The 27,916-nt window shown below is 45.3% G+C and overlaps 1 protein-coding gene across 5 annotated transcripts in view; it reads left to right on the top strand.

Moving 5' to 3' along the window:
• Window positions 1-27,916, top strand: part of gab1 (GRB2-associated binding protein 1) — a 41,409-nt gene that overhangs the window by 1,096 nt on the left and 12,397 nt on the right. For all 5 annotated transcript variants that reach the window (XM_084466219.1, XM_084466216.1, XM_084466215.1 and 2 more), the window contains exons 3-4: window positions 26,258-26,386; window positions 26,793-26,958. In XM_084466219.1, coding sequence (XP_084322345.1) covers window positions 26,258-26,386; window positions 26,793-26,958 — 295 coding nt within the window. The remainder of the gene's footprint in view (window positions 1-26,257; window positions 26,387-26,792; window positions 26,959-27,916) is intronic.

Below are 27,916 nucleotides of genomic sequence, written 5' to 3'. Positions count from 1 at the left end.
AATCGCCATGACGGTTATATTTCTGTTTCTATAACCAAGAGTTAGTCCTATAGGCTATTGCCCAATGATCAACCAGCCTCATTGTAGGCTACATCGTTTTAATTTTGGTAAACATTGGCGCAGTGATAGTTGGGTAAAAAGGGCATTCTGTTATATATTATGTTGTCTGCAAGATGTACAAATTGGATCATGTAGTCATGTAAAATAAAAATGGTCAGTTGGATGATAATCTGAGACCACAATGATGTGGCAATACTTTCAGAGAAAGCTGAAGGCACATATCTTCTATCACAGTTACAGTTCATCCTATAAAACACTGATAAGATCTCTCACGGTTGTTCCACACCTATTCCCACACCGACCCTGCTCTTTGACGTACGATAATGAGTTCCCAGCCTGGATAGATCAAAGGGGACCTCCTAACGTTGGCCATGTATGGGAAAAATATCCACAGATGCTAAGGCTGAGGCTTAATGCAAGTGTGGAAAAACATTGGTCCATCTTAAGTTACAACACTCTCATAAGGACCAGTAAAAGGGTGGGATGGATGAGATGTGAATGATATAGTTGCCTTGGTGGTTGCTTTTTAAGGTCTGCTCCACTCACTGGGCAGAAGGGCTTGTCTTGAGACACTAAATAGAGCTGGATATGTTCTAGTGAGCATGGTAGATGCTTCCTGCTAAAAAAAATACCCTGCTTGAAATGTTTCAAGAGGAAAATAAAATTTGTAAATGACGACTGAGTTAAGCAGTTTGGTAAATTACAAGCTTCTTTGTAATATAATGCAATAACGGTTTCCTTGACCTGATTCCATGAACTTTCCCCAATATTGGCTAATTTGACCGACAATTGCTGTTGGTTCATGATTTGAAGGGATTGGATATATTATGGTACATTTATATTGCTGAATCTATTGGTCCTCATTGAGCGATTGTCACCTAATCGATGCATACTATGATGCACCCGTGCATTTGCGTCGGATGAAAGCATCAGATAAAGGGCTAGTTATAAAGGTCATGTAACATTATGTTAATTGTGTCAACTGCCGTGTGTTGTTTTACTAAATAACAATTGTGGCGTGTCATTCTACACTGGCCCGCACTATAATTATGCACGTCACTGGTTCCATCTCAGGTTTTCCTTGTTGTAAGTGGATACAAGTTTTTAGTTTGTGAGCAGATGCATTACCATGACAAGCTTGCAGGTTTAACCTTTGGTAGCTGTGTTACATCATGCAAGTCGTCCGCTCGCCTGGACCCCCCTGGAACTACTATCTATAGTAGTTTTCACAAGGCGTATTAGCATAGTTTTTGTATTGTTGTACAACTTACCTACGACACTGGCATGGAAGTCTTTTGGTTGAATGCACCAACCCCACAGAGGTACAGAGGTTCAGAGTAGCAGGCAGAATGGACAGAGTGTACAGTTAACTCATTTGCATATGTCGAGTAATTTGCAAATTTATTTTTATTGAAACATTTCCGATGAGGCTAGGTCTTTCTTACCAATTCGTAATTGGACCCAAACCTTTCTGCTTGACATCAAACACAATGGTCTCTGAAGGAGATGAATCATACTTTCAAATCCATGTTCTTATCTGGGAAATTGAACTTGGAAACCTGGTTGATATTTAATTGGCACATAAGTGGGTCCACCAGATATCCGGTCACTCCCCTTGGTGATGCCCTCACTGGCAATGAGAAGTGAATGAGCTTCATATTTTTTGGACTGGTTCCTCACCAAAAACACTAGCATCATCTCCTTCCTTCTGCTGCCAGCACACCATGTTTCGGAAGGCCCTGCCCATGCCTACTCTATGGCCAGCTTATACTATCTGTGTATCTGTCGGTCTGTCTGGCTGAAACTCTATCCCATTCCCCCCTCTTCTGGTTGGGCTTACTAACATCATAAGCATTTTGTCTTCTGAAATCAGCGCATGATCTGGGTCTCACTGGTGGTTGAGTTGAGGCGGGCTCAGATTTAATGGGCCAAGCAGCGTTGCATCATGTGATCACGGCTGTGAACTACGACCTTGGTTCTGGCCTGTTTGTCGTGTTGGGGGATGCTGGTGTCTGCGTCACGGACACACAACGGTAGTTAGTAACACAGTAGGTCAAATAAGGTCATGATTGGTATTGATTGATTGATGGAAGTATATGGTGAAGTGCTCAGCAAGAGGATGTAGCAGGGTGAAACATTTGGGCCAACGGGTAAAGTCATCGACACTTGACACAGTAGCACTATGTATTTAGTACCAGTGCCACAAAATGCCATGGTCACTAAAAATAGGTCCTGTCAGTTACGCAATGTTATCACTCGACGATTAGTTACACAGAAGATGATTCATGTCAATCTCTCGCAAAGCCACTCACTCCATTTTAATTTATTGTTTATTCCATCATGCGTTTAACTGCACAGCTCTAGACTGGCGAGAGATTTATGGACGCTATTGTATGTAATGTTGATTCAAAGATCACCATGTGTACATTCATTGGAAAGTAGTAGCTAGATACTAAGGACAATATTTGTTTCTTAGAATCGACAGTTGGAAGTTGTAAATGGGGAAAAAATATATATTGGCCGTATAAAATATATTTTAAATAAATGGGGGGAAAAAAAGTAAGTGGGGAAAATGATGATGGTTGCATTAATAACGGACATACTTTCCATTTTCTTGTCATGTATTTAGTTATCGATGCGAGTCCACGGTTATGCATTTGTCCAAGTGTTACATGTTGTTAGCTCCCGGATAGCGGTCCAGCTGTTTAAAGACAGGCGGTGGTGGTTTCACCGGACATCCTAGTTTAAAGCTCAACTGATAAGACCACCACCCTCCCTCTCAATGTCTGCAGACATATCCTAATACTGGCTCTCCAATCTCAGCCAGTAGCAGCCGACACACTTACCAGATGACTACTTCCTCTCTGGGTTAACCACTCAGGGTACACTCTGGCCCTGAGGCCCGAGTCCTGATTGGTGGAGCTCAAAGGTTAATACTGTTTAGTGACTCCCCTCTCCAACCGCCCCGACACTGGGTTGTGCAAAACTGCAAAATCATGGGGTTTCTATTCACTGGAATGTGCCTGTCTCTCTCTGCAAATACATTATGACAGTGAAAAAAGAGAGACTAATGGTTAGAGTAGGACTGTTAACTCGGCTATCTTCTATGCGGGCAGGGATAAAATATGTGCTTTTTTGTTTTGTGTTTCTCTTTATTTTCTGTTGTCTGTCAACTGGCTCTATGTTGCATTTTCAAAGAACTGGGAAGTGTCCCTTTTTGTCTATAATAAGCAAAATATTGTCAACCTGTTGCACAATATTATGTGGCCTTTTTTTTTTCCTTCTCATAACCACAATTGTGTTTTCAACCTCTACTGGTTTCTATTTCATTGATATTGCATTTTTCATGTAGTTCCCCTCTTCTTCTTTCAGGTCACATGCGTGTATTGTTTTTTTGGGGAGAAGTGCACTTGTTACAGCACCCTCCTAAGGAATTTCAAGGAGGTTTTCTAAGTCTTTGACTTTGGCTAAGCAATAACGCTAATTATAGGTGGCCAAGTACATAATAATACATTGGCACATGTTATCATGCCAGGCTTTTGGTTTGGAGCATTTGGACAATCTTTATATTAATCTTGGTGGTATATAGACATGGTAGAAGTGAAAATGTTAACCAAATCTTAAAAAGCAGTGATGTTTATTGTCTCATTGTTCCTCTTAAGAAAATATTTAGCATAATGGATCCCTGGTGTGTGTGTGTCTCTCTCGTCAGATCCTGACATGGTTCTACTGATAAGACCTTAAGAAGACCTCATTGTTAGATTTTTTCAGCAGTTCACACTTGACCAGCCTCATTCCTTTTAAATTGACATGATTCACACGAAAGACATCCAGCATCTAATCAATCATGCAATCTCTCTCGTGTTTTACCAGAACAATCAGTTAGCTTGTAGAAAAGTGCCCATGTGATTTGTCTGGAGAAATATGAAGACATCAGCAGAGAGTTGGGATCTGGCTATAACTAAAAGGTACGGCTCCTTGATTAATCAGGGGATTGGTTTAAATCTGCTTAACAAGTGGAACACAGTGAACAAACGCTCACTTTCTCTCCCTCTCTCTGTAAAGCCCCTCCCGATCTCCTTTAGAACACAAACAACAAGCAACAGAACAGAGCGCAACAGAGGCCTGTTTGTGTAGCGTTAGCCTTCATAGGCTAACAAAGAACGCAAGCGAAGTTGTCCTGATGTGGCATGGTGGTGTGTGTGTGTGTGTGTGTGTGTGTGTGTGTGTGTGTGTGTGTGTGTGTGTGTGTGTGGGGAGGGGGGCTGGTTGGGAGCAGACTGCTTCTGCTTGTCCTATGAGGTACCGTGGAATTCAAATGGATTGGAGCCATTAATTATTAAGTCTCCATTACAAACAACAACAACAACAGCACACATGAAATATTCATATGGGTCCTTCTCCTTTGGTCCCTGTTTTGAATTGTGTAACACACACACACACACACACACACACACACACACACACACACACACACACACACACACACACACACACACACACACACACACACACACACACACAGGAACAGTTACTTTATTGTCTGGTCTTTAGTTTAGGTTAGTAATAAAGTTTAAGTGACGACTATATAAACTCAGTGCCTTTTTACTAAACTTAACATTCATATTTTATTATCAACCCTACAGTGACAAGGAGAGATGCTTCAATACTCCTGATAGTCCATCTATAGTGTCACATGTTCACTGCTGTGCGCATCCCCACATATCCAGTGTTGGTCTCCTCACCGCTCCCCTGCTGTCCCGGCTGCGTTTTCATTCCTGCTGCTCCTTTGTTCCCCAGTGTCGGTCGTGTGAGTGTCCTCCCTGTGTTAATCTCTGTCTTCTTGGATGACAAACGGTGCACCACATTGCACAATAACATTATCATACTGGAAACTGGGGAAAATGTATCTTTATTTTGACTTATGTGCTCGGTATATTCAGTTATTTGTAGATATTGTTTTCTTTATACCCATGAATTGGTGCTGGTGGGACCACTCTATTTGAGTAGTGGTCGGATTCAGCTCTGCTGTCAGTAGGTATGACACAGACGGACATATCAGGGCTGATTACTGTATTGTTGACAACTGTATTACTTGGCCTGATTAGCTAAACAAGTTCCTCCCTTTTTGACACCCGATTTTTCAGTTAAAGCTCTGCTGCATTCCGGTTCCCGCACACTGAAGCTTGTCAGCTAGCATCATTTAAATAGTATCAGGCTTTCTAAGAAGGCCTTCTCAAGGGGTCTCACGCTCCACCCAGAGAGTGTTTATGGTATCTTTCTGATGCCATTTTGATTTCCTTCAAAAGTTCCTTCAGAAATGAGAAGCTAATGGACATGGTAACCAAAATATTAATGCAACCAGATTTCTCTGCGGGGAACGTTGAATTGTGCCCAGTTGGCCAGGCTTGATAAGCCTCATATTTAGTCTTTTGTCATTTCTGGATATTAAGCCAAGACACATTTGTATTCATAGTCATTCTGTTCGTTCTGGCAGACAGCATCTAATGCTCTCAAATGTGTTTTCTGCGAAGCAACACGTTGAAACCAAATAGGATTTACTTCCCGGTTCTACCGTTGAGTGCACAGCGTTGGTCCATTAGGGGAGAAAGTTGGGGTGGAGGGGGAACTAGCCAGCGAGCTCCAGATTTGTTTGATGGGTTCAAAGGGTTTAATGGTATGTGTCGCTGGACCACAGAAGTTGATAGACACATTTAGACGGGGACTTTGATCGGTGGAGCAGGCATGGTAAAGAACCATCCATGGAAGAAGTCCTTTGTGATTTCATATCAAGTACACAGTACTTGTTCTACCTGATTACAGCTGCAGCCCATTGCTTGTGTTTAGTGTTGGTGCTGCCACAAATGGTGAAGAAGACTTGGGGGGGGGGGGGGGGGGTGAATAACAGTAGCTGACAGGGTTTTTGATATTCACAAACAAGTTAACCCCCCTTTTTTTCTTTCTTACTCCACATGCTGGTTTTCTTGTTTCTGTTGGCTCAAGGCTACTCTGTGCCAGATCCTGAGTTGCTGAACATTACCAAAGTGCTTCTGTATACTCCTCTGCCACACGTGATAAGCAAAGCACAGCTCACATTTAACGCACAATTATAACAGCCCATTTCAGCAGTTTCTTCGGGATAAGTTGAACACACTATGTCGATGGATGGCGGAGTTCCTTGGCAGCAGTAAATGTACACATCAACTGTTTATTTTGTCTTTTTCTCCATGTTTTTCATTTGCATGGACCTCGGAAATGGTCTCTTTCACATTGGTAATTACATGTGGGAAAGAATGCGAGCAAGAAGGCAAATATAGCCTGAGTCATGCAACTGCTTCCGGTTGTGTTCTGTGTCCTGCGTGGCTATTTGTGTGATGGTGTTTTGGACCGAAGGCACCTCTGGGACAACACTGATGGTCCCAGGTGGAATACTTCTATAAAGAAGCCACACATCATAGGCCGGTCTATGGTTTGGGAGTGTTGTTTCAGAGCCTAGACCTGCAGCTAGTTGAAAGTGTACCACGCGAGACATCCCATAATGGCATCTGAGAACAATCACACGACTTTGTTGGGAGAGAACTCTAGAAATATTAGAAGTTGGTGAAAGAACAACAAATGTAGAGATCTACAGAGACATGAATGCTCAGCAACAAGCCATTAAGCAGCCTCCACAGAGAGGAGCGGTGCTCTCAGGCCCGCTCTCTCATTCCACTCCCAGCACTTCTTGGCAGCCACACAGCCCAGGAATGTGAAGCTGCTCTGTGCTCCTCTCTGCTGTTGTGTTGCGGCATGACGGGCCGCGGCCCCTGCTGCTGGCCGGCCAAGCCAAGCCCAGGCTAGGCTAGGCTAGGCTAGGCTAGGTCGGGCTGGACAGAGCTGGGCCAGGGGCCCTCGGCTGATTGGTGTTTCGCCAGTGCAAGGGAGGGAAGAGGCTAGGCATGGCCGCCCTTTCCTGTGCGAGGCGCTGATGGCTACCAGATGGCGCAAAGAGGAGGAGACGCAAAGAGGAGGAAGAGGAGGAGGAGGAGGGGTCCCCAGCTTCCTCCTCCTCCTTATCCGCCTCATTCTTCTTGCATTGCTTTCTCTTATGTCCTTTCCCCCCCTTGTCTGAATCGTCTCCAGATTATCATCTCTCTTTTAATATTCAACTCCCTCCGGTCTGGGTTGGGTTTATCTAAGACAACAGTATGTGTCCCCCTGGAGTCAAAGGAGCAAGGTTGCTTTCATGGAGAAGCCGATATGTGTGTTTGCACATCAGAGCAGCGTGCGGATATCACACACTTTTAAATGTCATTTTTTACTTCATACTCTAATTAATTTGATCGCTGATATGATACTCTTTGATATTATACTTAATCTTTCCACTACTTAAGATAGTTGGCCAATTTTGGCACATATTTCACAAGTGAATTATTGCATAACATTAGAATAACGAAGCACAGGCACATTGTTTATGCTCACGGTAGTCGTCCTCAAATGGTTGAAGAGACTCAAGCTTTGTCCCTCAAACCTTCCCAACCATCTTCACTGTAGGCAGATCTATATTATAAGCATAATTGATTCATTTAAAATCAACCATAATGATTTCTACACATGCTGCTGTATTTACATACTTTTACAAGGTATCCGGACAGCCTTGTAACTGAACCTGGCATCAAGACATGGCAGGTCCCCACCACCCTAGTAACCTTCAGTTCCCCCACCGAGACGGCTCTCCCGTCACAGTGATCTTTCGTCTCCATGCCCCCCCCCGTACTCATTCAGAAACCCCTTGAAAGAAATCAAGGAATTATAAAACTCGGGGGTTGGGTTAGGGAGATGGGGAGCAGGATGGGTCCAAAGTATTTCCCCCCCCCCCCCCCCGCGGTTCACCTGTCACATCACACAGATGGCGTACACGCACATGGCGCTCCAGCGATGTGCCGCGTTGTAACACGAGCCCAGCGGCTGCGTCCGCAGGCCCCTTAATATAGCCCTGTGGTGTCACGGTGGTTCCTGGCCCTCTTGGCTCCGTGCTCCACGCTGCCATATGTTGTCTCCCGCCCCCCCCCCCCCCCCCCCCCCCCCGCCCAGTCTGGGGAGGGAGATTGGGGGAGGGTTGGAGGGAGAGGCGCGGCGAGCCAGCCTGGAGACTAGCTGTGAAATGCCGCCAATGGCCTGTGTAATTCACCACGCGGCTGTGAACCGGGGCAGACTTGTGTGTAAATATTGAATGTTGTAATGCTGCTTTTTTTTTATTGCCCACATTTTTCACTCTTTATTTGTTCTTTTTCGCTTCTTCCTTTTACTATTTGTCTCTTTTCTTCCATATTTATCATTCAAGTGACGTATTACATACACCCCAACCCTAATTTAATGTACCATGCGATAAATGTATAAAGAAGGAAAATATAAGCCTGTATTTATTCTCTTTATTCTTTATTGTACATTCTCAGTATTGAGAGAGCCGAGGTCTAAACGTAGACCCAGGTATGATAATAAACGTCTGTCTTGGCGGATGTCTCGGAGTCTTCCCATGTCCATTGTATACCTGATTATGTTATTACATTAGAACCGCTCGGGCACTGCTTAACATCTTTGGCTTGGCCGGAAGCCAGAGCACGGTGTCTATCTCACGCACACGCACACGCACAATGAGGACTGTGTCTTGTGGAGATGGTTCTGTTCCAACCCCATTGGAGGACAAGGTTGGGAGACTGGCCTCTCCTCTCCCTCTCTTTCCACCCCTGCTCATGTTTTGTCTTTTACTCCTCCTTTTCTTTTTTTTACTCATCCTTGTTCTTCTTCATGCATGTCACCGGTGGGTCTCAGGCCACTTGTGGGATAGGTCTCTGCGCAGTCAGACTAAATAAGTCATCGGATCAGTTGAAGATACTTCGGCTCATAATAACAGACCGGAGTTTCAGTTTTTCGTGGGTTTGACGCGAGGATACACTTGAGGTCAGTAATTGTTATTTTTTTATTGTTTTTTTAAGGTTTTCGGAAATGAACCCAGGAATCGGTTCTAAGGAAGTGCGATGAGTAATTTGTCTTGGATGGTCAACCCTTCAGCGCGGGGTTCTGGTCAGCCCTAACCACTAATAACAGTGTTGTGCCGGTGCTGGGAACCACCGGTACTACCTTGCGTATGAAATTGAAACCAAAGGGTGAGTTTCCTGTTCTGTATGGTGATCTATCCTTTATAGAACTCTGACTTCAGTCTGAGAAATTGCAGGAGAATGTCAAACATGCAGGGCTGTTTTACTGTAGCTTGAGATGATTTTGAATCAAGGGATTAACTGATCTTGAAAGTGAAGTTTGAAGCTTTATTGGTTTCATTGGCATTACAGGGCCATCCACATCCACACAGTAGAAGGCCATCAACAGGACAATCCCACCATGAATGTCTCCTTTCAGGAGGTATACCTCCCGAAAATGTGCAAATACCTGAGATCATTTCTACCAGCTATTGGGCTTCTCAACAAGCGATAGGTCATCTGCTATCCCTGCCAATGTTACAGCACTTATTTTTTTAAGTGCAGTGTACTGTAGCATGGTGGTTCTACATGTGTATTTATGTTCTTATCGATTTATTACTCCATGTTTTTATATGTCTTTTTGTATGTGTTGGCTACGTGTTGTACACCAAATTGCCCCTTGGGGACATTAAAGACTTTTCAATTAAATTGTTGCTGGCCTGTACAGTCAGTCTATCTCTGGACGACAGACCAATAAGGATAAAAAAAAGGAGAATTCCTGTATGCTTGCAGCTATGCAACTGTTGTGCCATGTGAAGGGAGCCAGCCCTCATGGATGTGGAATGGGTTGAATTCCAACTATGCAGCTCTGACAAGTGCGTGGTACTTCATACATGCAGTTCAGAAAGAAAGACCGAGCACATCTGAGTGCAGTTTAGACGAGCACAGATCACATGGAAATAGACAGACGGCTTACTTTGTGAAATGCTTGAGTTGTTTGAAATGGTACCTACAATTGAGTCATTCAGCAGCGCTTTTATCCAAAGCGACTGGCAGTGACTTGAGATGCACGGCGTTAAAATTCATTATAAGCATTTGTGGATGTCTCGTTCAAGGACACCTACAGGCACACTGCGGCTAGTGGGGGATCAAACCCAGTCACTTTCTGTTGGGAATCAAACAGCCTAGCCACTTCTTCACTATCCTGCCTTCAGTTTGAAACGCTGAAAAGATAATCTACCTTGGGAATATCAGGGGGAGTTGGAGTTCTTTATGCTTGCGACTCATCTCCGATACAACCTGTGTGCTGCTGACTGATGGGCCATTGTCCTCTCCCATCACAGGGCGGCCACTGAGCGTATGTTCTAAACAGGCTACAGTATCAGCTGGAGCAAATAAGTGTGCGGAGCCTGGGAATCATTTCCGGAAACTTTTCCCATCGGTTATATGAAGGGGCCTGTTATGTCTTTCCAGCGGCCGGGCAGGCGCTGGACACAAATAAACAGAAGGGGAGGTCTCTGTTCCTCTGAGCTTTGTTTTTGTTCAGGAAAAATCTGTGAGAGAAAAAAAGGTATTGATCAGTCGCTGACACTCTGCTGTGACTGGTCAATTCAGTCATACACAAAAATCAATGAGTAGTCGTCTGTGTGGAGTGGGTCAGAGATGGCTGTTTTAAGAAGCCTGGCCTGAGTCAGGCTGTTTAAACTCTGGGGCTGGGTGAGGCTGCACACCTGTGGTGCATTGAGCAATCAGCGTGACTGGTGCCATGTGAGGCTGCTTGAACCAGTCATCAACCACACACACACACTCCGGTTATGGCATTAGGTTGGAGCAGTGGTACCGTGTTCAATTTGCATGAATACTCTGTCTGATGCTGGTTCCTACCGAATAGGCTAATAGCTACGGATTGATGACTGTTCTGTCCTTCTCTGGCCGCCACATGCTCACTAGCCTGAGTGCTCACCAGGACCAAATAGATAGAGAAGGGAGGAGGAGAGAAAACTGGGCTTTTTAAAAAAAAAAGTTTTATTCCCTGGCATCAATGTGTAGGCCTAGCTGAGATGTTTGAGTTTATTCTGTTTTTACATTAAGCCATTCAACCAGGTGAAACATTAAGGGCCCCTTTCCCAATATCAGCCAGACCTGAATTGCTGTAGCAAGCCTCGTTTTGCATTTGCCAGGAAAATGGCTATTGGGTTGGGACAAAATTGTGCCATCTCAACACTATTTCCCCCTCCAAAAACAGCTGATGCAAGTGATAAACATTGAATTTGGAATCTATTGCATTTTACACAGCTTATTCAACTTCTTCTCTTAAAGCTAGGACATGCAATTTATTTTCTGAAGCAATTTTTGTCATATTTGTTAATACTTATTACAGCCTGACAGACAACAATAAATAATTCAAATGCTGTGACAAAGAAAGGAAAGCAATGTGATAAGCCTGTCCTATTTGGCCTCTACCTACCTGCATTCTGCGTGTGCGCTCTTGCGCATGGCCGGTCAAGGTTAGGCCGACCTATTGCTAAAACTATCAAGTCAGGTGTTTGTGGGCTTTTGCGAGGAGGACATAAGGGAAGGGTGGGATTTTTTGGGGGTTGGATACTCTCGCTGGCTGGTGTCTCTGAATTTCCTACCCTAGCTTTAATTCAATTAAAGTGTTGCAAATGTTCACAGCATTATAAACACATTGCTGACGTGTGTGTGTGTGTGTGTGTGTGTGTGTGTGTGTGTGTGTGTGTGTGTGTGTGTGTGTGTGTGTGTGTGTGTGTGTGTGTGTGTGTGTGTGTGTGTGTGTGTGTGTGTGTGTGTGTGTGTGAGAGTTGCTCACTAAATCCACATGCCTGCAGACACTCACCCACACAAGCCAACGGCTCTCATTTAATAAGGGGGGGGGGGGGTGGTGAGTGAGGGGGAGAGGGAGTTTGGCAACATTTGCGTAACAGTTGACTCTGGGAAATATTTAGCATGGTTTCTCTGGCATACTGATTATTTTTGCCGGTGTAAAAAATGCATGTGGATGCGGGTTTCCCCCACCAAGCCATTCCTTTGAGGTGATTCAGAACCACGGCTTTCACGCACAGAGCCTCCTCCAGTGATTCGCGGAATGCTCTCCCCACGCAGAAGCACCTGCCCTTCTCGAACCCCCTCCTCCGCAGCCGACGGGGAGGCATACGTGTTGCGTTGAATGTGACCATGAAAAGAGTCAAAAGTGTTTTCGCCGCTTTCAAGGGAAGCGGTTTCGGCATACAGTGAGGGGGTGTGTCACGTGCACAGGCCCCGACACGCTCTGAGCAACCTCACCCCGCCGAACAGGACCGTGTGCGCACACACACACACACTCACACTCAGACACACACACACACACACACACAGGTGAACTGAGGCGGAACTGATGCCGATGACGTGTTGAAATGCCAAGCTTTACGTTTACAATAAATAAATCCGCCCTGAACATTTCTAATGTAGCTCTCCACCTGTGCTCTTGTAAACCCTTTTATCTGGCTCCCTTTCAGCCCCAAATTGGCTCATTTTGATTGTATCATTTGGTGGTATCGCACCTGGACTTGTTAACGTGAGTCCTGATAACAGTGGACCTGAGAGGATGTCTCTGGCATAGTTTCCCATCGCAAGGAGCCACAGACACGTTCTCTCCTCTATGTGAGTACTCACACAGCAATTAGGTCTCCGTAGACCAGAAATGAAAAAAAGATCTGACCATGTCTCTGATTCCATTTCCTTAACTTGTTTAAGCCATTTGCTGGAGCACCCAGCCCCTCCCCCGTTATGTCATAGAGGGGCTAATTACATCATGTCTAAGTCAACCTCTCACTGGCCAGATAATGTGATTTGGCCTAATTTTCATTGGGCTCTAATTGGATTAGTCTGCAAGGGCAGCACACTCGCTAAAGGGTTAAGATTCATACACAACCAAAGAAGAAAGGGTATTCATAACTGGAGCTTGCACACACATGTACTGTATATAAAATATATATCTAGTAGGTGTGATTCAATTGATTTCGATTTTGTTATAAGATTATTGTTCTCGTAGGGTGTTGCAATTGGCTCTTGGAAGAAGACAAAAAAGGTACCAGGGACTTTAATTAAAAAAAACAAAAAAAAACTATAATTGTAATTAACCCAAATATAGAGCAAATGCATCATCATCAAATGCATGAAATACAGTCAGATATAACATTTGTATAAATATGTGAGGTGGGGCTAATCCTATGAGAAGAGCATCTCTAATCTGATCCACCGTGGAGCAGCCTGGCTCATGTTACACCTCGGGGCTGGCTGGCATCCACAGCCCCCCTCCTGTCTGCTCTGTTGCTGGATCACTCCCCTCCTTTCTCCATACAGCCCCAGTACAACTCTCAATCTAAGGTGTGTGTGTGTGTGGGGGATATGAAGATTTGCTGTGTTTCTAATCACAATGAGTTAGTGGCATTTCATTGGCCACTCCTTTGTCATTGTAAAGTACAGATGCACACACCCGCGTGAAGAAGGGTTCAAAGATGTAAAAATGTTTTTAAATGCAGAGCAGTCACACACACACACACACAAACCGACACACTCCTTTACGCGGAGGACTCTGTGCGTTGTGGGGACCCGTCGCCCACGGCGATCCTGACAGACGCTCGGCCCCCCGGCCGGCTGTAGTGTGAAAGCGTCCAAGCCCAGCGTGCGCCAAGGACATCTATGCCAAGTTTGCGGACAATTTAAAAGTTCTGCGACTCTGTGACACACCAACTATTCCCTTCTTGTTGTTGGCAAGAGCCGGTGCTAACGAGTCGTCAGCGTGCGTCCAGGGTGGGGTTCCGGGGGGGGGGGGGGGGGGGGGTCGGAAAAAGGCATTTTGGGAATGTCAAGAGGGATGGGTGGTGTGCATGTGTGTGGGCGGGGGGGGGGGGATCCTTCCCAAGTGGGCACGGCCTGTTGAGGGAGGGGTGATATTTTTCGTTGTACACCCACTTCTTGTGTGTGTGTGTGTGTGTGTGTGTGTGTGTGTGTGTGTGTGTGTGTGTGTGTGTGTGTGTGTGTGTGTGTGTGTGTGTGTGTGTGTGTGTGTGTGTGTGTGTGTGTGTGTGTGTGTGTGTGTGTGTGAGTGAGCGAGCGAGCGAGATGGAAAGGGACCGGGAGGTGGCGTGTAGGTGTTGTGGTGGGCAGTTGTTGCCAGGGGGAGGTGGTGTGTTATTTTCAGTCCATTGTGTCTACTTCCTGTGGGTCAGGGGTTATTGGAGCAGGGTGTTGCAGACTTGAGGGAGATCAGGGGGAGGGAAGTCAGCCGGACAGGCAGGAAAGTCACCGGACTCGGTGAGCGCTGGACGTTGGGCAGCAGCGTGCGTAGCTTTTCGCTCCTCTCTCTCGGGTCCGGCCGGGCGAGGATACCTCAGCACCAGGTACCACTGTTTAAAAAAAAAGAATGCACGTTATAATTGAGCTACGCTTGTATGGTGGAGTTTGTTTTCTGATTGTTTAAATCAATATCCTCCCGCTTTAATATTTACAGAGTTTCCAGTTGACTGTTGTTATTTATGGTTTTTCTTTTGGTTAAAGCAAAAAAAGCAATGATTGCCTCTCTTCCAATGTGCAAAGCTCTGTCAAACGGATGGTCCATTGTCAGAAGAGCAATGAGAAGGTAAACACGGACTGCTGCATTCTGCACTGGGGAATACTTAGCCTTAGCCGCTGCAGCCTGTCAAAACATGGCCGCTGACATGAAGGACAGGAAGTTTTAGTGGTTGTGTGCTCACTCTCTTATGTAACCATAACATAACACTTACCTTGGTGGAGGTTGTTTTCCGTCTGGGTCAAGAAAGAGCGTTGTTGATGTGATTTGTTCTCTAAATGCTGACCGTGTGTTAGATGGTTGTTTTGAAATGGTTTGATCTTGACTAAGTGAAACGTATTGCATTTGAGTTTTCTTGAATTGCCTAGAGACGTAGATCCACTCCTGGGCCACTCAAATTGGTAAAATCACGCCTCAAGTCCTCCATACAAGCTGCAAAAATAAATTCAACCAAATGTCTTCTGAATGTTATCAATGCTTTTCAATATTCTTCTAGAAGTAGACAGTATCTTTGTTTTTTTGTTTTTGAAATCATGAGCCTACATTTTCTATCCGCCGGATAGAAACACAAGCTCAATCCCAAGGCCCCTAGCTTGCTTTTATTTTTGCAACCTTGTGTATGTTTGCAGTGCAACAAATGCAGCACATGAGGTACTAAAGTTAGCCCGCAGCGTACCTAAACACCAGCACGGTGACAAAAGGAGGCAAAACAGGAAACGGTTCAGCACAAGAGTGTGTGTTGGGAACAGATGACCAGGAAGATAAAAAGCGCTAACAAAGTGGAAACTTCCAACAAGGGATGTTTTTTCTTCTTTTTGCCGTGTGTGCCTGTTTTTTTTTTTTCTGCGTGTGTTTTTTTTATACTTTGCTCCTTCTGCTTTTCATAAAAGACCCGCCATTTCCTGTGAAGCAACGTGCAAGGTGGTTGGTTATCTGGTTAGGATTCTCAGATTTAAAAGAACAGGATTCAAAAAGACAGTTTTTTGGTCTGTGCGGCTAACTGCCATGCATGTCCCAGCTTCCTGGCTCCTAGGTGACCAAAGTGGTGTTAATGTTTAAGCCCCACGCTCGCTGGGTTAATGCTTTACCTTGAGAAGCCCAGGTTACGTCTCTCCCTCTCTCTCTCCGTTAGACTCCTACTTTTCTCCAGGAAGGAATGAAAGCGTGCAAAGGGAGAATAGAGAATACATGAACATTTTTGAAAATGTTAACTCTAATATGATATATAATTATTTTTGTGGATGTACAAAGATTTTCACCAAATGTTATTTCTAGCGCACGAGGGTCTGCTGGACTACGGAAACGCAGTTTATCAAAATCCATACAGGATGAGGACTTGAGAAGGTAACCTTTTAGAAGACAGTCTGGGTTCACTGAAAAGGGTATTTTTTTATATATATAAATGAAACAATATTTATTAAAATAATAAATAATGTAATGGGCTTTTATGCCTTTATGGACAGGACAGTGAAGTGAGACAGGAATGTGGGTAAAAGATACAAGCTTTGTTAATGTGTCATATAATAAAGTAAGGTGGCACTTTGGGCCATGTTGTTAGTGTTAAACATGAACCTTTTTAGCAATAGCTTACAACAAGTTAGAGGGTTCCCTGCACAGTCCCCAGCTCTAGTCATCAGCCAATCTCTTTCATGTTTAAGCAGTGGGTATCTTAACTGAAATGTCCCTAATCAAAATGTGATGGAAATTGACTTGGGAAATCAGGGCAGATTTCCGTTGTATCGCTGAGCTATATCATACTTTTATCTTTCTTCAAATTTCTCCATCTGCCTTCATTTCCCCTCTTGGCACTTCCTTTCTTTCACTGTCCCTCGCTTCCTCTTTCATCCGGTATTGATTGATGTTAGTCCAACCTGATCAAGGGGCATTGGATGCAATTACAACCACATGCAGAAGGGAAGCATAGGGATTGTCTCCTAACGTAGCCTTTCGGATGAAGCTGCAGAACCTGGCTCTTGTTTGACTTCCACACATGTATCTAGACACAAAGATCAACAATACCTCTATGCATCTAAATGATAACAAAAGACCCGATACCAATAGACTATAGTAACCGTCCCAGTTGAAAGTGTTTTCATGGTAGTATCCGCATTGTTTACTGAGAATGGCAGCACTTGGTGCACAAGGGGAGGAGAGGGGGGGCTTGACTGAGGGTGTTTTCTGACACCGCCATGTATGCCTTTTGGGCTGGAGTCAAATGGCGCCTCGCAGGGTGTGAATTTCACAGCTGCACATGAAAGTGCCGGGGCTTTGGGACTGTCAGCGAAGAGGGTGGTGGTGGTGGCCGAGGGCATGGGAGATGGGACGTGGGGGGGGAGGTGGTGGTAGATGAGGGTATGGGAGATGGGACAAGGGGGGGAGGTGGTGGTGGACGAGGGCATGGGAGATGGGACGAGGGTGGTGAAGGGGGGAGGTGGTGATGGTGGCTGAGGGCATGGGAGATGGGACGAGGGTGGTGAAGGGGGGAGGTGGTGATGGTGGCTGAGGGCATGGGAGATGGGACGAGGGTGGTGAAGGGGGGAGGTGGTGATGGTGGCTGAGGGCATGGGAGATGGGACGAGGGTGGTGAAGGGGGGAGGTGGTGATGGTGGCTGAGGGCATGGGAGATGGGGGTGAGACCGTAGTGATAGTATTGTTGTTTTTTTATCTGGTTTTGGGCAGATCAATAGATAGTATTTGGGCTTAGTGTTGTGAGAGGTATCTCAACACACTGTGAAGTGAGCTATCCGTGATCACGGGTTTGAGTCTAGACACAGCACCATGATCCTGAAACGGGATGAGGTCAAAATGTTTATTGAAATGTAATGATTGAAGAATATTGCGGTACGCACTCACCAGCCGCTCGCAGATCTACAACCAGGCAATCCTAGACTGTTAGTCTATTTCTATCGTTGGCTGCCTCTCTTCTTCACACGACTGGGGAAACTCGGCCGGCGTCTTAATGTTTCACAGCAGATGTCGTGTTGCAAGTTTCTGGAATGCACCGATGCGACAGACGTGGCCTGGGGCCAGCTGCGTCAGAGCGCTGCTCGCGGTCGCAGAATGTGGCTTCGGTGTGGGGATGTGATGTTTGACCTACGAAGTGTGCGTTGCGGTTCTATGTTGCAGTACACTACAAGTTTTCCTGCCAGTTTCTGAGGTTCAACATGCCATGTTGGAATAATGTGACTTTTTTTGGTGCAATGATTTTTCGAGAGGCATGGAGCTTCTTTTTTTTTTTTTTTGGACAAACCTGTTGACGATGCAGTAGTGGATCGGTTTAACACAACTACACAAACACACAGACGCGCACGCAGCAATTAGAATTGCTTATGTGACTGAATCCTTTTGTGCTCCAGCCTGGCTGCAGCATATTAATGGGATGGGATCAATGTAACGTTTCATGTAGCGAACTAACCAACTAACAACACCCATGGAGGTGAATCGCTTTCATCTGGAGCCTTCCCAGAAGGACTTGTCTAGTGATTTAGAAACAAAATGAACAAGTTCTTTGAGGTGATCAGTCTGCAAAAGTGAAGGTCTCTAACAATTTTCCAAGTATGTTTTTCTGTAAAACTACCTTACATCGCTCAATGTTCTTTTTAAAAAATGTGAGAGGCGCTCATCTGTCTGTAATGGACTCTTCTGTGCATTTCAGCTGAAGTGTTAGTGACTGTATTGGAGGTGAGTGTATTGACAGATGTAAGCTGACCCCACAGCAGCATCTGAAACGAAGGGAGGGAGGAAAGGGGCAAGGGGGGGTGGGGGGGGTGGTGAGACTCAAGAGGAAAGAAGTAGATCCAGGCCCCTGAAAAGAGGATGCTCTCCTCCACATACACACACATACACACACGCTTTCTGATTTAGAGACGACGGTTAAGGAGCGTCTGTGGCCACCTGATTACATGCAACAGGAAGTCCTAAAAAGGGAGAGGTCACAAACCGAAGACCCTCACGTGCACACATTGCGGCAGCAGATAAAGACAGGAAGAGAAAACAACAACATGGTCATTTGAATAGACATGCCATGAACTCACCCAAACGCACCAGGAGAGTATAAGACGATTCACAATTTCACAAGGTAGGCAGGCTCTGTTTTGAATGAGCATACTTCTGTTTCTACATCTAAAGCCAGTGCCGGGGGCTGGGTTGTATTGAAAGAGTCAAATTCTTTCATTACTCTGTAACTTGCAGAGTGTAAAGAATCACCATGTTTGACGGCTTACAGTACCCTTTTATGTTGCCGCTGAAAGACTGTGAGCAACTCAGGTTAGGCATTAGCATGGTAGACAAACCTTTTTGGGGACACGTAAAGTCAGTTATTCTGTGGTTATCTCACACTTTTTAATATTCTTTTCGAAAGGTGCTCAAAAAATTGTTTCTCCTCTGTTCAGTTGACTAAATTTAGTATGGGCTAGTTATGGTTTTCTGGCTCTATATAATTGGGTAAAATAAATATTAAACATTGTTTTGGGAAATAGGATGTCCAAAACAAATTACTTCAAAATTGTTTTGGAATTAAATAAAAAGCAATGCTTTCTACATCCATTCAACCATCACACAAATGTCTGTGCACCCTGTGGCTTTTGCTGTGGCAGTTGGTAGATGGAGCAACCAAAAGTTAAATGCTAGGGCTAATACTCATTAACCCTAGCATTAATACTCATAATTAATACTCATCATTAATACTCATAATCATCCAAATGTCTAACAAAATATGGTACGGCAGGTAGCATCTCCACTGGTGACAAATCAAAGAAAAAAAAAACGAAAAACAAAAAGAAAACATAGAAATTGCAAAATACCATTGTTCATTGGTAGCATTGTTAGTGTGTCAGAAAGGCAGTCTCACAGTGTCCTAATAAAACCAACTACCAAATTAGCCTAATTTGCTAATTAGTCGCCATGCAAGATGCTATCTAGACCAAACAAGCCGCCCATGTGGAAGTCGTCTTTCCCGTCTAACAAAGCTGAAGCCGGATGGTTTTTGTTTTTTTCCCCGCTGAAAGCTAACGCACTCTCAGCATGTACGCTAACTGCCGTTGTCAACTCTCATTGTCAGCTTGACGCTCAAAAGACTTAAAAATAGCTTTTTTTGGCAAAAGAATCCCAGACACGTCTGAGTAACAAAGGGCGATTTATACATGCTGCCTCAATAAGTATAGAGGGGCTTTTGTGTTTCCCTTTCTCTCTCTCTCAGGACCCCCGTCACCACTGTTGGGACCGCCAAGCCCTCTGACGCTCCTCTATACTGTCCTGCTAGAACACAGGCATTGTTCACAACCTTATTTCAAAGTTCAGGGGAAGAAAAAAGAGACTGCTGCCCCACATGATCACATAGTTGCCCTTCATGTTTTCTTTTATTGGATTGTCAGTTGGGATATTGAGTGTGATGTCAGGAGGATACAGATAGTTGTGAAAGCTGGTGGGCGTCTGTGAAATTATACTAAGACAGTTTTACAACAGGCTTATACATCAGAATGCATCAATGCATCCTATATCAACGTGTACGGTAACCTAGGCTAATGAAAATCTGTTTTGCCACGTCTCGAATGAGTCAGTTTCAAACACAACTCTCCATAATGAAAGATATGTTCACAATTCATGGCTAAACAATGACCAAAAATCCATTACTAATAAAATAATAAGTAACATTCCAATGCTCTTATGTCATTGCGATGTGACATTGTGCTGTACATGCCCTATACAGGATGTATTACGTTTTTATTGTAATAAATTAGCAGGTGCAACCCGCAGTGAAGTAAATGTGAATTTAACAGGCGCCACTGAATAAGGTGGTGTCCAGTCTGTCTGCCCCCAAAGGCACCGCTAATTCAAATTATAAACAATCAATGGTGCAACACTGCAAACCCCTCTGGGCCAACAGGACAGCTGAATAGTAATGACCTTATAACTACACACACAATGTTGCTATTATTATAACATTAGGATTTATTCATTTTTTAGCAGACGCCTGTATCCAAAGTTCTTGAGGTTGAACAACAGCTTATTGTTTGTGCTCATTCTGGATGTAACAACCGTTCATTAATTGGTTGGAGGTCAGCAGCCAACGGTTCTGTCCATGGTGTCCTGTAATCCGATATTAATGCTGGACTTCCTGGGGCATCATGTCCTAGTCTCTCATCTTTCAGTCCCTCTCTCCAATAAGCTCTACTCTTTGTCGGGAGGCCCAGAAACCAGGACCAGTAAACTTCTTTAATTTCCTGCTCGGCTTTTGGCCGAGGTGTTTTGTGTGCTCAAGAAAGATCGATTTATGCATAAGATTTCATGTTTAATTCGATTTTTACGAAAGTCTCTATTTTTTAAATGACATTGTAATTCGGTACCCTCTGCACTCTTTCCTCTATGCTCATCACATGCTCTCTGTCTCTCTCTGTTTCTCTGTCCTATATCTTTCTATCTATTTTCCCTCTCTGTGGAACAAGTGGAGAAGCTGTTCCCATCGAGTGTGAGTCAGTGCAGCTGGGTGCACGTCCTTCACCCACAGGCCACTCTCACAGGCCAGATGGCCTTTCCAGATCCTTAGCCTCTCTAAGTGCCAGTGATGCATCCAGACTCTGCTTGCTAGCGCTAACGCTAATGCTAGCCCACACATTGCATGCGCACACACTGACACAGTCAGTTGAGTAACCATAATGTTCATCATTACTGTAATATTGCACTCTTGTGCTATAAGTGCAGGTCGTGTAAGTGAAAGGATTTTGTTTGTTTGTTTTGTTTTGTTCAAACCAAATATCATGCATATATCGATTAGATCAAGAATCTGTAAAAGCCTATTCTGTAAGTAGTCGATGTATTTTAGTATTATTGCAGTATATCATGTTATTGAACTTTTCTCTTGAGAAGCAGATGGGTGCAACATAACCATAGGTTTATTATGTTGTTTCAACACATGATTATGATTAATGGAGTGTAGAAAGAGGAAAGATAGTCAAGATAGACAATTTCAACAATCCATTCGCTTTCACTTTTTGAATCTCGTCAGATGACCTATTAACACAAATCCTACAATTTCGTATGAAGCCCACAGTATTGAGATTGCTGGCACACTAATGGTGCTCTACTACAGCACTCTCTGTGCTTACCCTGTCATTCACTTTTTTTCAAGGAAAACTAGAGGAACATGTTTTTCAAGGCAGAAGCCTTTTAATTCCCATTCCCTCTGAGAACGGCCCGTGTAAAGTGTTAGGGTGGCCAGTCAAACAAGTGGGTGTGTCTGTGTGATCGCACTTGTCCCAACTTGTTGCATGGTGGCTACTCCTGAATGGCCACAGACACACAAATGCAGACATACATGTGCAATTACTCAGCTGTAGGAGTAGAGGTCTTATCTACATCTGTGGTACGATTCCAATCGGTACATGCCATTTATTTATTTTATTTTTTTTACATGCCAAGTGCACACGCTCTTTATTTATATCCTAGCGCACAGACAAGGTTTACCATGTCCTCTACTTCCGTAACCATTTAAAGCACGTGTGCAGTACATTACAATCACAGCAGCACCTCTTATTTTCCACTGTACCAAGAGATTGGGTTGGGTGCCTCTGGTGCCTAATCAAGCCGTCTCCTAGTAGGAGGTTAAAAAATCCACAGGCCCGGCTCGATAACAAGCCATTAGAGAGAAGGCGCAGTGGAGGAGGCTTAAAGCATGCATGCCTTGCAGAGCCCATACGCCCCTGCTATTAGTGTGCATAAAGACTGTTTAGATCCATCCAGGGCTAGCAGCACAATTTAACCTCCTTCTAAGTGCACGGTACTGCAATAAAACGGTTCTCCTGCAGGGACGGAGTGTAGCGTTGAGGGGGGTGTTTCAGTAACCAGTTTCCTTGCATTATTCAGAGCAAACAACCGTGTATTGTTGCAGTACATTTGAACGGCGTCATGTTGGAAACACAGGGATGTGTGTTGGCTGATCTTGGACACGGCATTTGCCTGCAAATTCAATCAAAAGATGATTATGGGGCATGGCTGTCGAGTGGTTAGGGGGTTTGTCTCCTGGCTGAAAGGTACTGGGTTCGAATCCCAATGTGAACACGCCGCCAAGTCTACCTGTACTCATCCTTTAGCAAGATGCCCTAAACCCCTACTTACTCCTTTACAACCTGTATCTGAATTCAATGAATGTCGCTTTGACTTAAAGTCTCAATAATGACCCGTTAGTAGTTGTAAGTGGAAGTTATCATACTGTTCATGAGCAAAGCTACGTTTGCTGGATATGCTTTGCTACTAGTTCTTCATTTATCTGTGGCCGCTAGCAGATGTTTCACAACTTTCATGTGGGTTGTGCAGAGGAAGACCACACACATTAGGATGGTCATTAGATTCACCACCAGATCGAATTGCATTGTAGAAATGGAGAATGATCGGTTATTAATATAAATAAATAATAAGGAGAAGTGGTGTTGTTTTGGGGGGGGGGGGGGGGGGGGGTGCGTTGTCAGTCGGAGGGCTGTCGTTTGATAGACCCCCATTGTTTTCTGCTTTTTAAAGCTGTAGTTTGGTATGTCTCTGGGAAGAATGAGCACAAGGGGAGAGGATATTGTGATATTGGATTTTGACAAAATCCCACATCTGAAGTGCCTTTTTTCTTTTTAATGTTTTTGGATTAGATTAATGCCCACAGACATATTTATCATATGCTGTCTCCCACACCACCCATCTATCCGTCTGTCCATCCATCCATCCATCCACCCACCCATAACAGCCCCTTTGCCCCCATGAGGGGTTCCCAGGTCAGGTGGTGACTCGACTCCAATGGCATCTCCATACCAAGTCCAGCTCCTCAATGGCCTCTCTGTCCGTCTGGATATCAGGGCAGGGCCAGACCAGAGGGGCTACTACACACTCGGGGTGTCTTCCTGTTTCTAACCCAATCAGAAGAACCTGAGTGGGGGGGACATAACATGCCAAGGGGGTGCTCCTAACATCCCTCCTTGTATCTAGTCCAATCTCGTTCCACCCTCTCCCGAGCCCCTTAACTCCGGGTAGGAGTTAAGGGACAACACTCTCTTGGTTCCATCGGATTGTATGTTTCGACTCGGTCCCGGATCCCATTTTTAGATGTCCTCCATTGGCTCCTGTTTGTGTGTGTTTGTATGTGTGTGTGTGTGTGTGTGTGTGTGTGTGTGTGTGTGTCTGTGTGTGTGTGTTTGCGCGCGTGTGTGTGTGTACATGAGTAAGTACCGCGGTCAGCTGACTTATCAGGCAGTAAGTGAAGGCTTTCAATACAAGCTGCCTCTTGTGACGGCCTGTCTAATTCAACAGTTTTCAGCCCATAATGGATTACTCGGGAGTTAGGGCGCTCCAGCGTGGGCTTGGTCAGCTGTAGCCTCTCCTAGCGGGGACCACAGGAAGAGGTACGTTATGCTGCTGCTGGTACAGAGCTGTCCTCCGCCAACTGTGGTCGGTGTGTTTTATGTCGTGGTTTGATGTATATTATACGTTGCGGATGCTGGACAGACAATGGGGTGGATTGTGCTGTGGGAAGATGGCACTGGATTTTTGTGTGTGTGTGTGTGTGTGTGTGTGTGTGTGTGTGTGTGTGTGTGTGTGTGTGTGTGTGTGTGTGTGTGTGTGTGTGTGTGTGTGTGTGTGTGTGTGTGTGTGTGTGTGTGTGTGTGCGCACATCTGCATGTGTGCATCGATCGCTGTCCACTCTTTTAGTTGCGTTCGTCTCATGTGTTCATCACACGTTCGTCTTCTTTGTGTCTGTTGGTGTAAATGCTTGTATGAATGCAATCTATGCACCATTGATAATGAACATTACATAATGTAGTAACCAGGTATGAAAGACGCTCCTAACAATGAACCTCCCAACCTTTACCAGCCCGATGTATACACCCTTTGTCTTTGTCTATGGCTGGTCAGTTGCTAGCGTTAAGAGCAGTCTCAGCCCCTATGTTAACACACTGTCCAACCCTGATGCCCCACACGCCTCCCACTGTGGGCAGCAGAACCTGGCCCCGGCTATGGGGGGTAACTGAAGCTCTTTTGACCCCCTAACCCACCGCAACCCACCCTCCCCGCGGGGCAACCTGATCCCAGAGTGCTTTGTCATGTACCAGAGAGTGTTTCCCAGCCCCCCCCGCTCCCCCTTCTCCTCCCTTTTGTCTGACCGCAACCCGGGCACCACAACAACATCCCGCCCTGAGGGCCGGCCTGCCGCCTCTGAAGCCAACAGGCCGCTGGGCGGAGCGTTGGCGGGGTTATGAGTTATTCCTGTTTCTTATTAGTAACGTCGGGAGGTGATGTATTTCTGGCTGCCTGTGTGATGGGCTCACGACGCCGTGCACAGCCTCGCTTTGATCTGTTTTGCGAGCGTTCATGTGAGGGCGGTGATGTAGGTGATGAGGATGCATGGGATGTCATGTAGGTGGGGCTCGGTTGTTATTCTTTCACGGTACTTTCCCCTCCCGCCCCCCTCCTGTATCATGGGGTTACGTGGCTATAGTGAGTAACCTCATCTTGAACTTGTGGGGACCATGGGGGCAGCAGTTCTTCTGTGTCATAGTCAGTGCATTGTGTTGCATCTGTTGCAATGGCGAGGGAGACCATAAAAAAAGAAGAAAGAAAGAACGAAAGAAAGAAAACCGTTTATTCATTAGGGGGCGGGTTGGGCCGTGTAGAGTGCTTGTGTTGGGAGAGATGGTTGAAGCAATGTTTTTAATTTGTGTGTGTGTGTGTGTGTGGCGGACAAGCCCATCGCTCTACATCTGGCGGATGTTTTCATTTGATTGAACGGGCAGGACTTTGTGTTCGTGTCGTTGTGTTTCTTTGGTCTGTTTGGTTGAGGGGAAAGGTGTGATGATGTCCATTTATAGGGGGCTGAGTTGGCCTGCTAACAAAATACCCCCCCTGTGGCAGTTGAAACGGTTGAACAGAGGAGAGAAAAGCTTCAAGTGTTGTTTGAAACCACCCCTCCTCTCCCAAACAAAACAAAGAAGGAATAAAACAAACGTTGGGGTTGCATTCTGCTGTGTTAGCATCAGTCGGCTAACTGGGCTGTATCTCAGCGGCAGTTTGCTCTTTCAATGGCCTCGTTGTTTGTCTTGTTTCACTCCTTCTCTAACGTGTTTGAAGAATTCCATCTGACCCCGGTTAAATTTTCTGTTATTTATAGCATGTTTTTACTTCTTACTACCACGCCCGCCTCTCCTAGCTGATTCATGTAAAGGAAACAATGGGTTGTGAATTCAGCCCTTGCAAGAGGATAGGGGAACAGTGAAAGCTCTCTTGTGCTTTGCCCAGAGCTTGCGTTCAAGAGTTCGTGACCTCTCTGTTTTGACGGCAGTGAAGGAAGGTTTGCTAGGTTCTTAAAACATTTAGACCACAATTAGACGATTAGACCACAAATGCTCGGAGTATGTTCAATTTGCAAAAATGTAATTTAAACAATTGATAAAATAGCATCAAAGCAGGGTCTGTCTTCAAAGTCTACCGTGTTCTTATCAAGTTTGAGGGATTCAATGGAGCATGGGTCGGTAACACATCTCACAACCTTTATTTGTTACTGAAAAAACCAACCAAAACAAAAGCATTTAGCAGTTGATCAGCCGTCAGTTGGGGCAACGCAGGGAGTGGGCCACGTCTTTTTGGCATTAGATCGACCCCTTACCCTTCCACTTTTCTTTTTGCGTCACCCTCACAGGCATGGAAGAAGCGGTGGTTCATTCTGCGCAGCGGCCGTCTGACCGGCGACCCCGACGTGTTGGAGTACTACAAGAATGACCACGCCAAGAAGCCCATCCGCGTAATCGACCTCAACTTGTGCGAGCAGGTAGGAGGACCGCCCCCCACTCCCCGTGTCCCGCCTCAATTCTTGTATTTTTCGTTTGACGCCTCTGTAACCCGTAGGCTGCTGTGTAAAAAAAATGCAAAAAGTCGTGTTGTTCGGGGAGCGTGTTTAAAATCGCCCCGCCTTTCCCGTTATGTGTGATGTTGAAGAGCGATTTAGTGACATCACAAGTGGCAGGTGTGTCCCAACATGTTTTTCGATTGATCAATCAGCCTACCAGCCTACTATCCATCATTCCTCTATCCATCATTCCTCTGTGTCGGATATGCCCACTTGTCATTGACGGGCTAGAGCTGGAAACGGTTTTGTAAGGGCTCATTAATGCGTCACACCCGGTGGTTAAACAGGGAGGCTAACACTGAGGGGGTTTGGTCCCTGCTGGTCCCAGGTGGACGCCGGTCTGACCTTCAACAAGAAGGACCTGGAGAACAGCTTCATCTTCGACATCAAGACCATCGACCGCGTGTTCTACCTGGTGGCGGACACGGAGGACGAGATGAACAAGTGGGTGCGCTGCATCTGCGACATCTGTGGCTTCAACCCCACTGACGACGGTAAGTCTCAGACACCCCCACCCGCTAGCTGCTCATGTAGAAACACTGTGCTTCCCAAAACCAAACCATGTGCCCAAATGGTTACGATGAGTTAAGTTGCAAATATTGTATGTGCCTGTGCCAAAGCGTCTTACAATACTGTGAGTGCATGACGTCATGGTATGCACACAGCAGTGCGAATCCGTCCCCTTAATGCAGCCTTTCATTGTTATGGTATTACTTCAATAAGCTGTACTACTAGTAATAATAATGGGTAAGGGTTAGAATGAAGCCAGTCGCAAAAATAGGTTTGGCAATGCAGGCCTGACTGCTCTGGTCCTGTTTCAGCTCTGAGCTGTCTAGATATGTGTGTATGTCTGATAGAGTTTGCCTTAACAGTAGAATGTGCCAGAAGGCCTGGTGCCGGAGGCCTAATCATAGTGTGTTGAGACCAGGATCGTGTTACCCTCTGTTCCCATGGCTGGATAATGAAAGCATTGTGCGCCATTCAACCATCACCTCCTTTTCTTCATCTGATTTCCCATTCTCACCAATTTTACACCTCTCTCTCTCTCTCTCTCTCTCTCTCTCTCTCTCTCTCTCTCTCTCTCTCTCTCTCTCTCTCTCTCTCTCTCTCTCTCTCTCTCTCTCTCTCTCTCTCTCTCTCTCTCTCTCTCTCTCTCTCTCTGTCCTGTTTTTCACGTTCCTTCTCTCAATTTCCTTCTCCGTCCTTCTTTCTCTCTTTAATCTCAACTAGAATCTCAACTCTCAAGCCTCCCTCTCTCTCACTCTCTCTGTCTCTGTTTCTCTATCTTCCTCCCTACGTTCTAATGTCCCGAAACTGAAAAAGAAATGTGTGGTATTTGCTTCACATATTTCTCAGCCGAATTGGTGGGCTGTTTGGGTTTGAGGTGAACTTCCCAACGTGCCAAATTCCACCTACAGAGATAGTCAGGGACTCCATGTTATTTCCCCCTCC

The sequence above is a fragment of the Micromesistius poutassou genome (assembly GCF_964030765.1).
Source record: "Micromesistius poutassou genome assembly, chromosome: 3".
In the NCBI taxonomy this organism is placed as follows: domain Eukaryota; kingdom Metazoa; phylum Chordata; class Actinopteri; order Gadiformes; family Gadidae; genus Micromesistius; species Micromesistius poutassou.
Note: the sequence above shows the minus strand (reverse complement) of the source record. Positions and strands in the feature narration are given on the sequence as shown.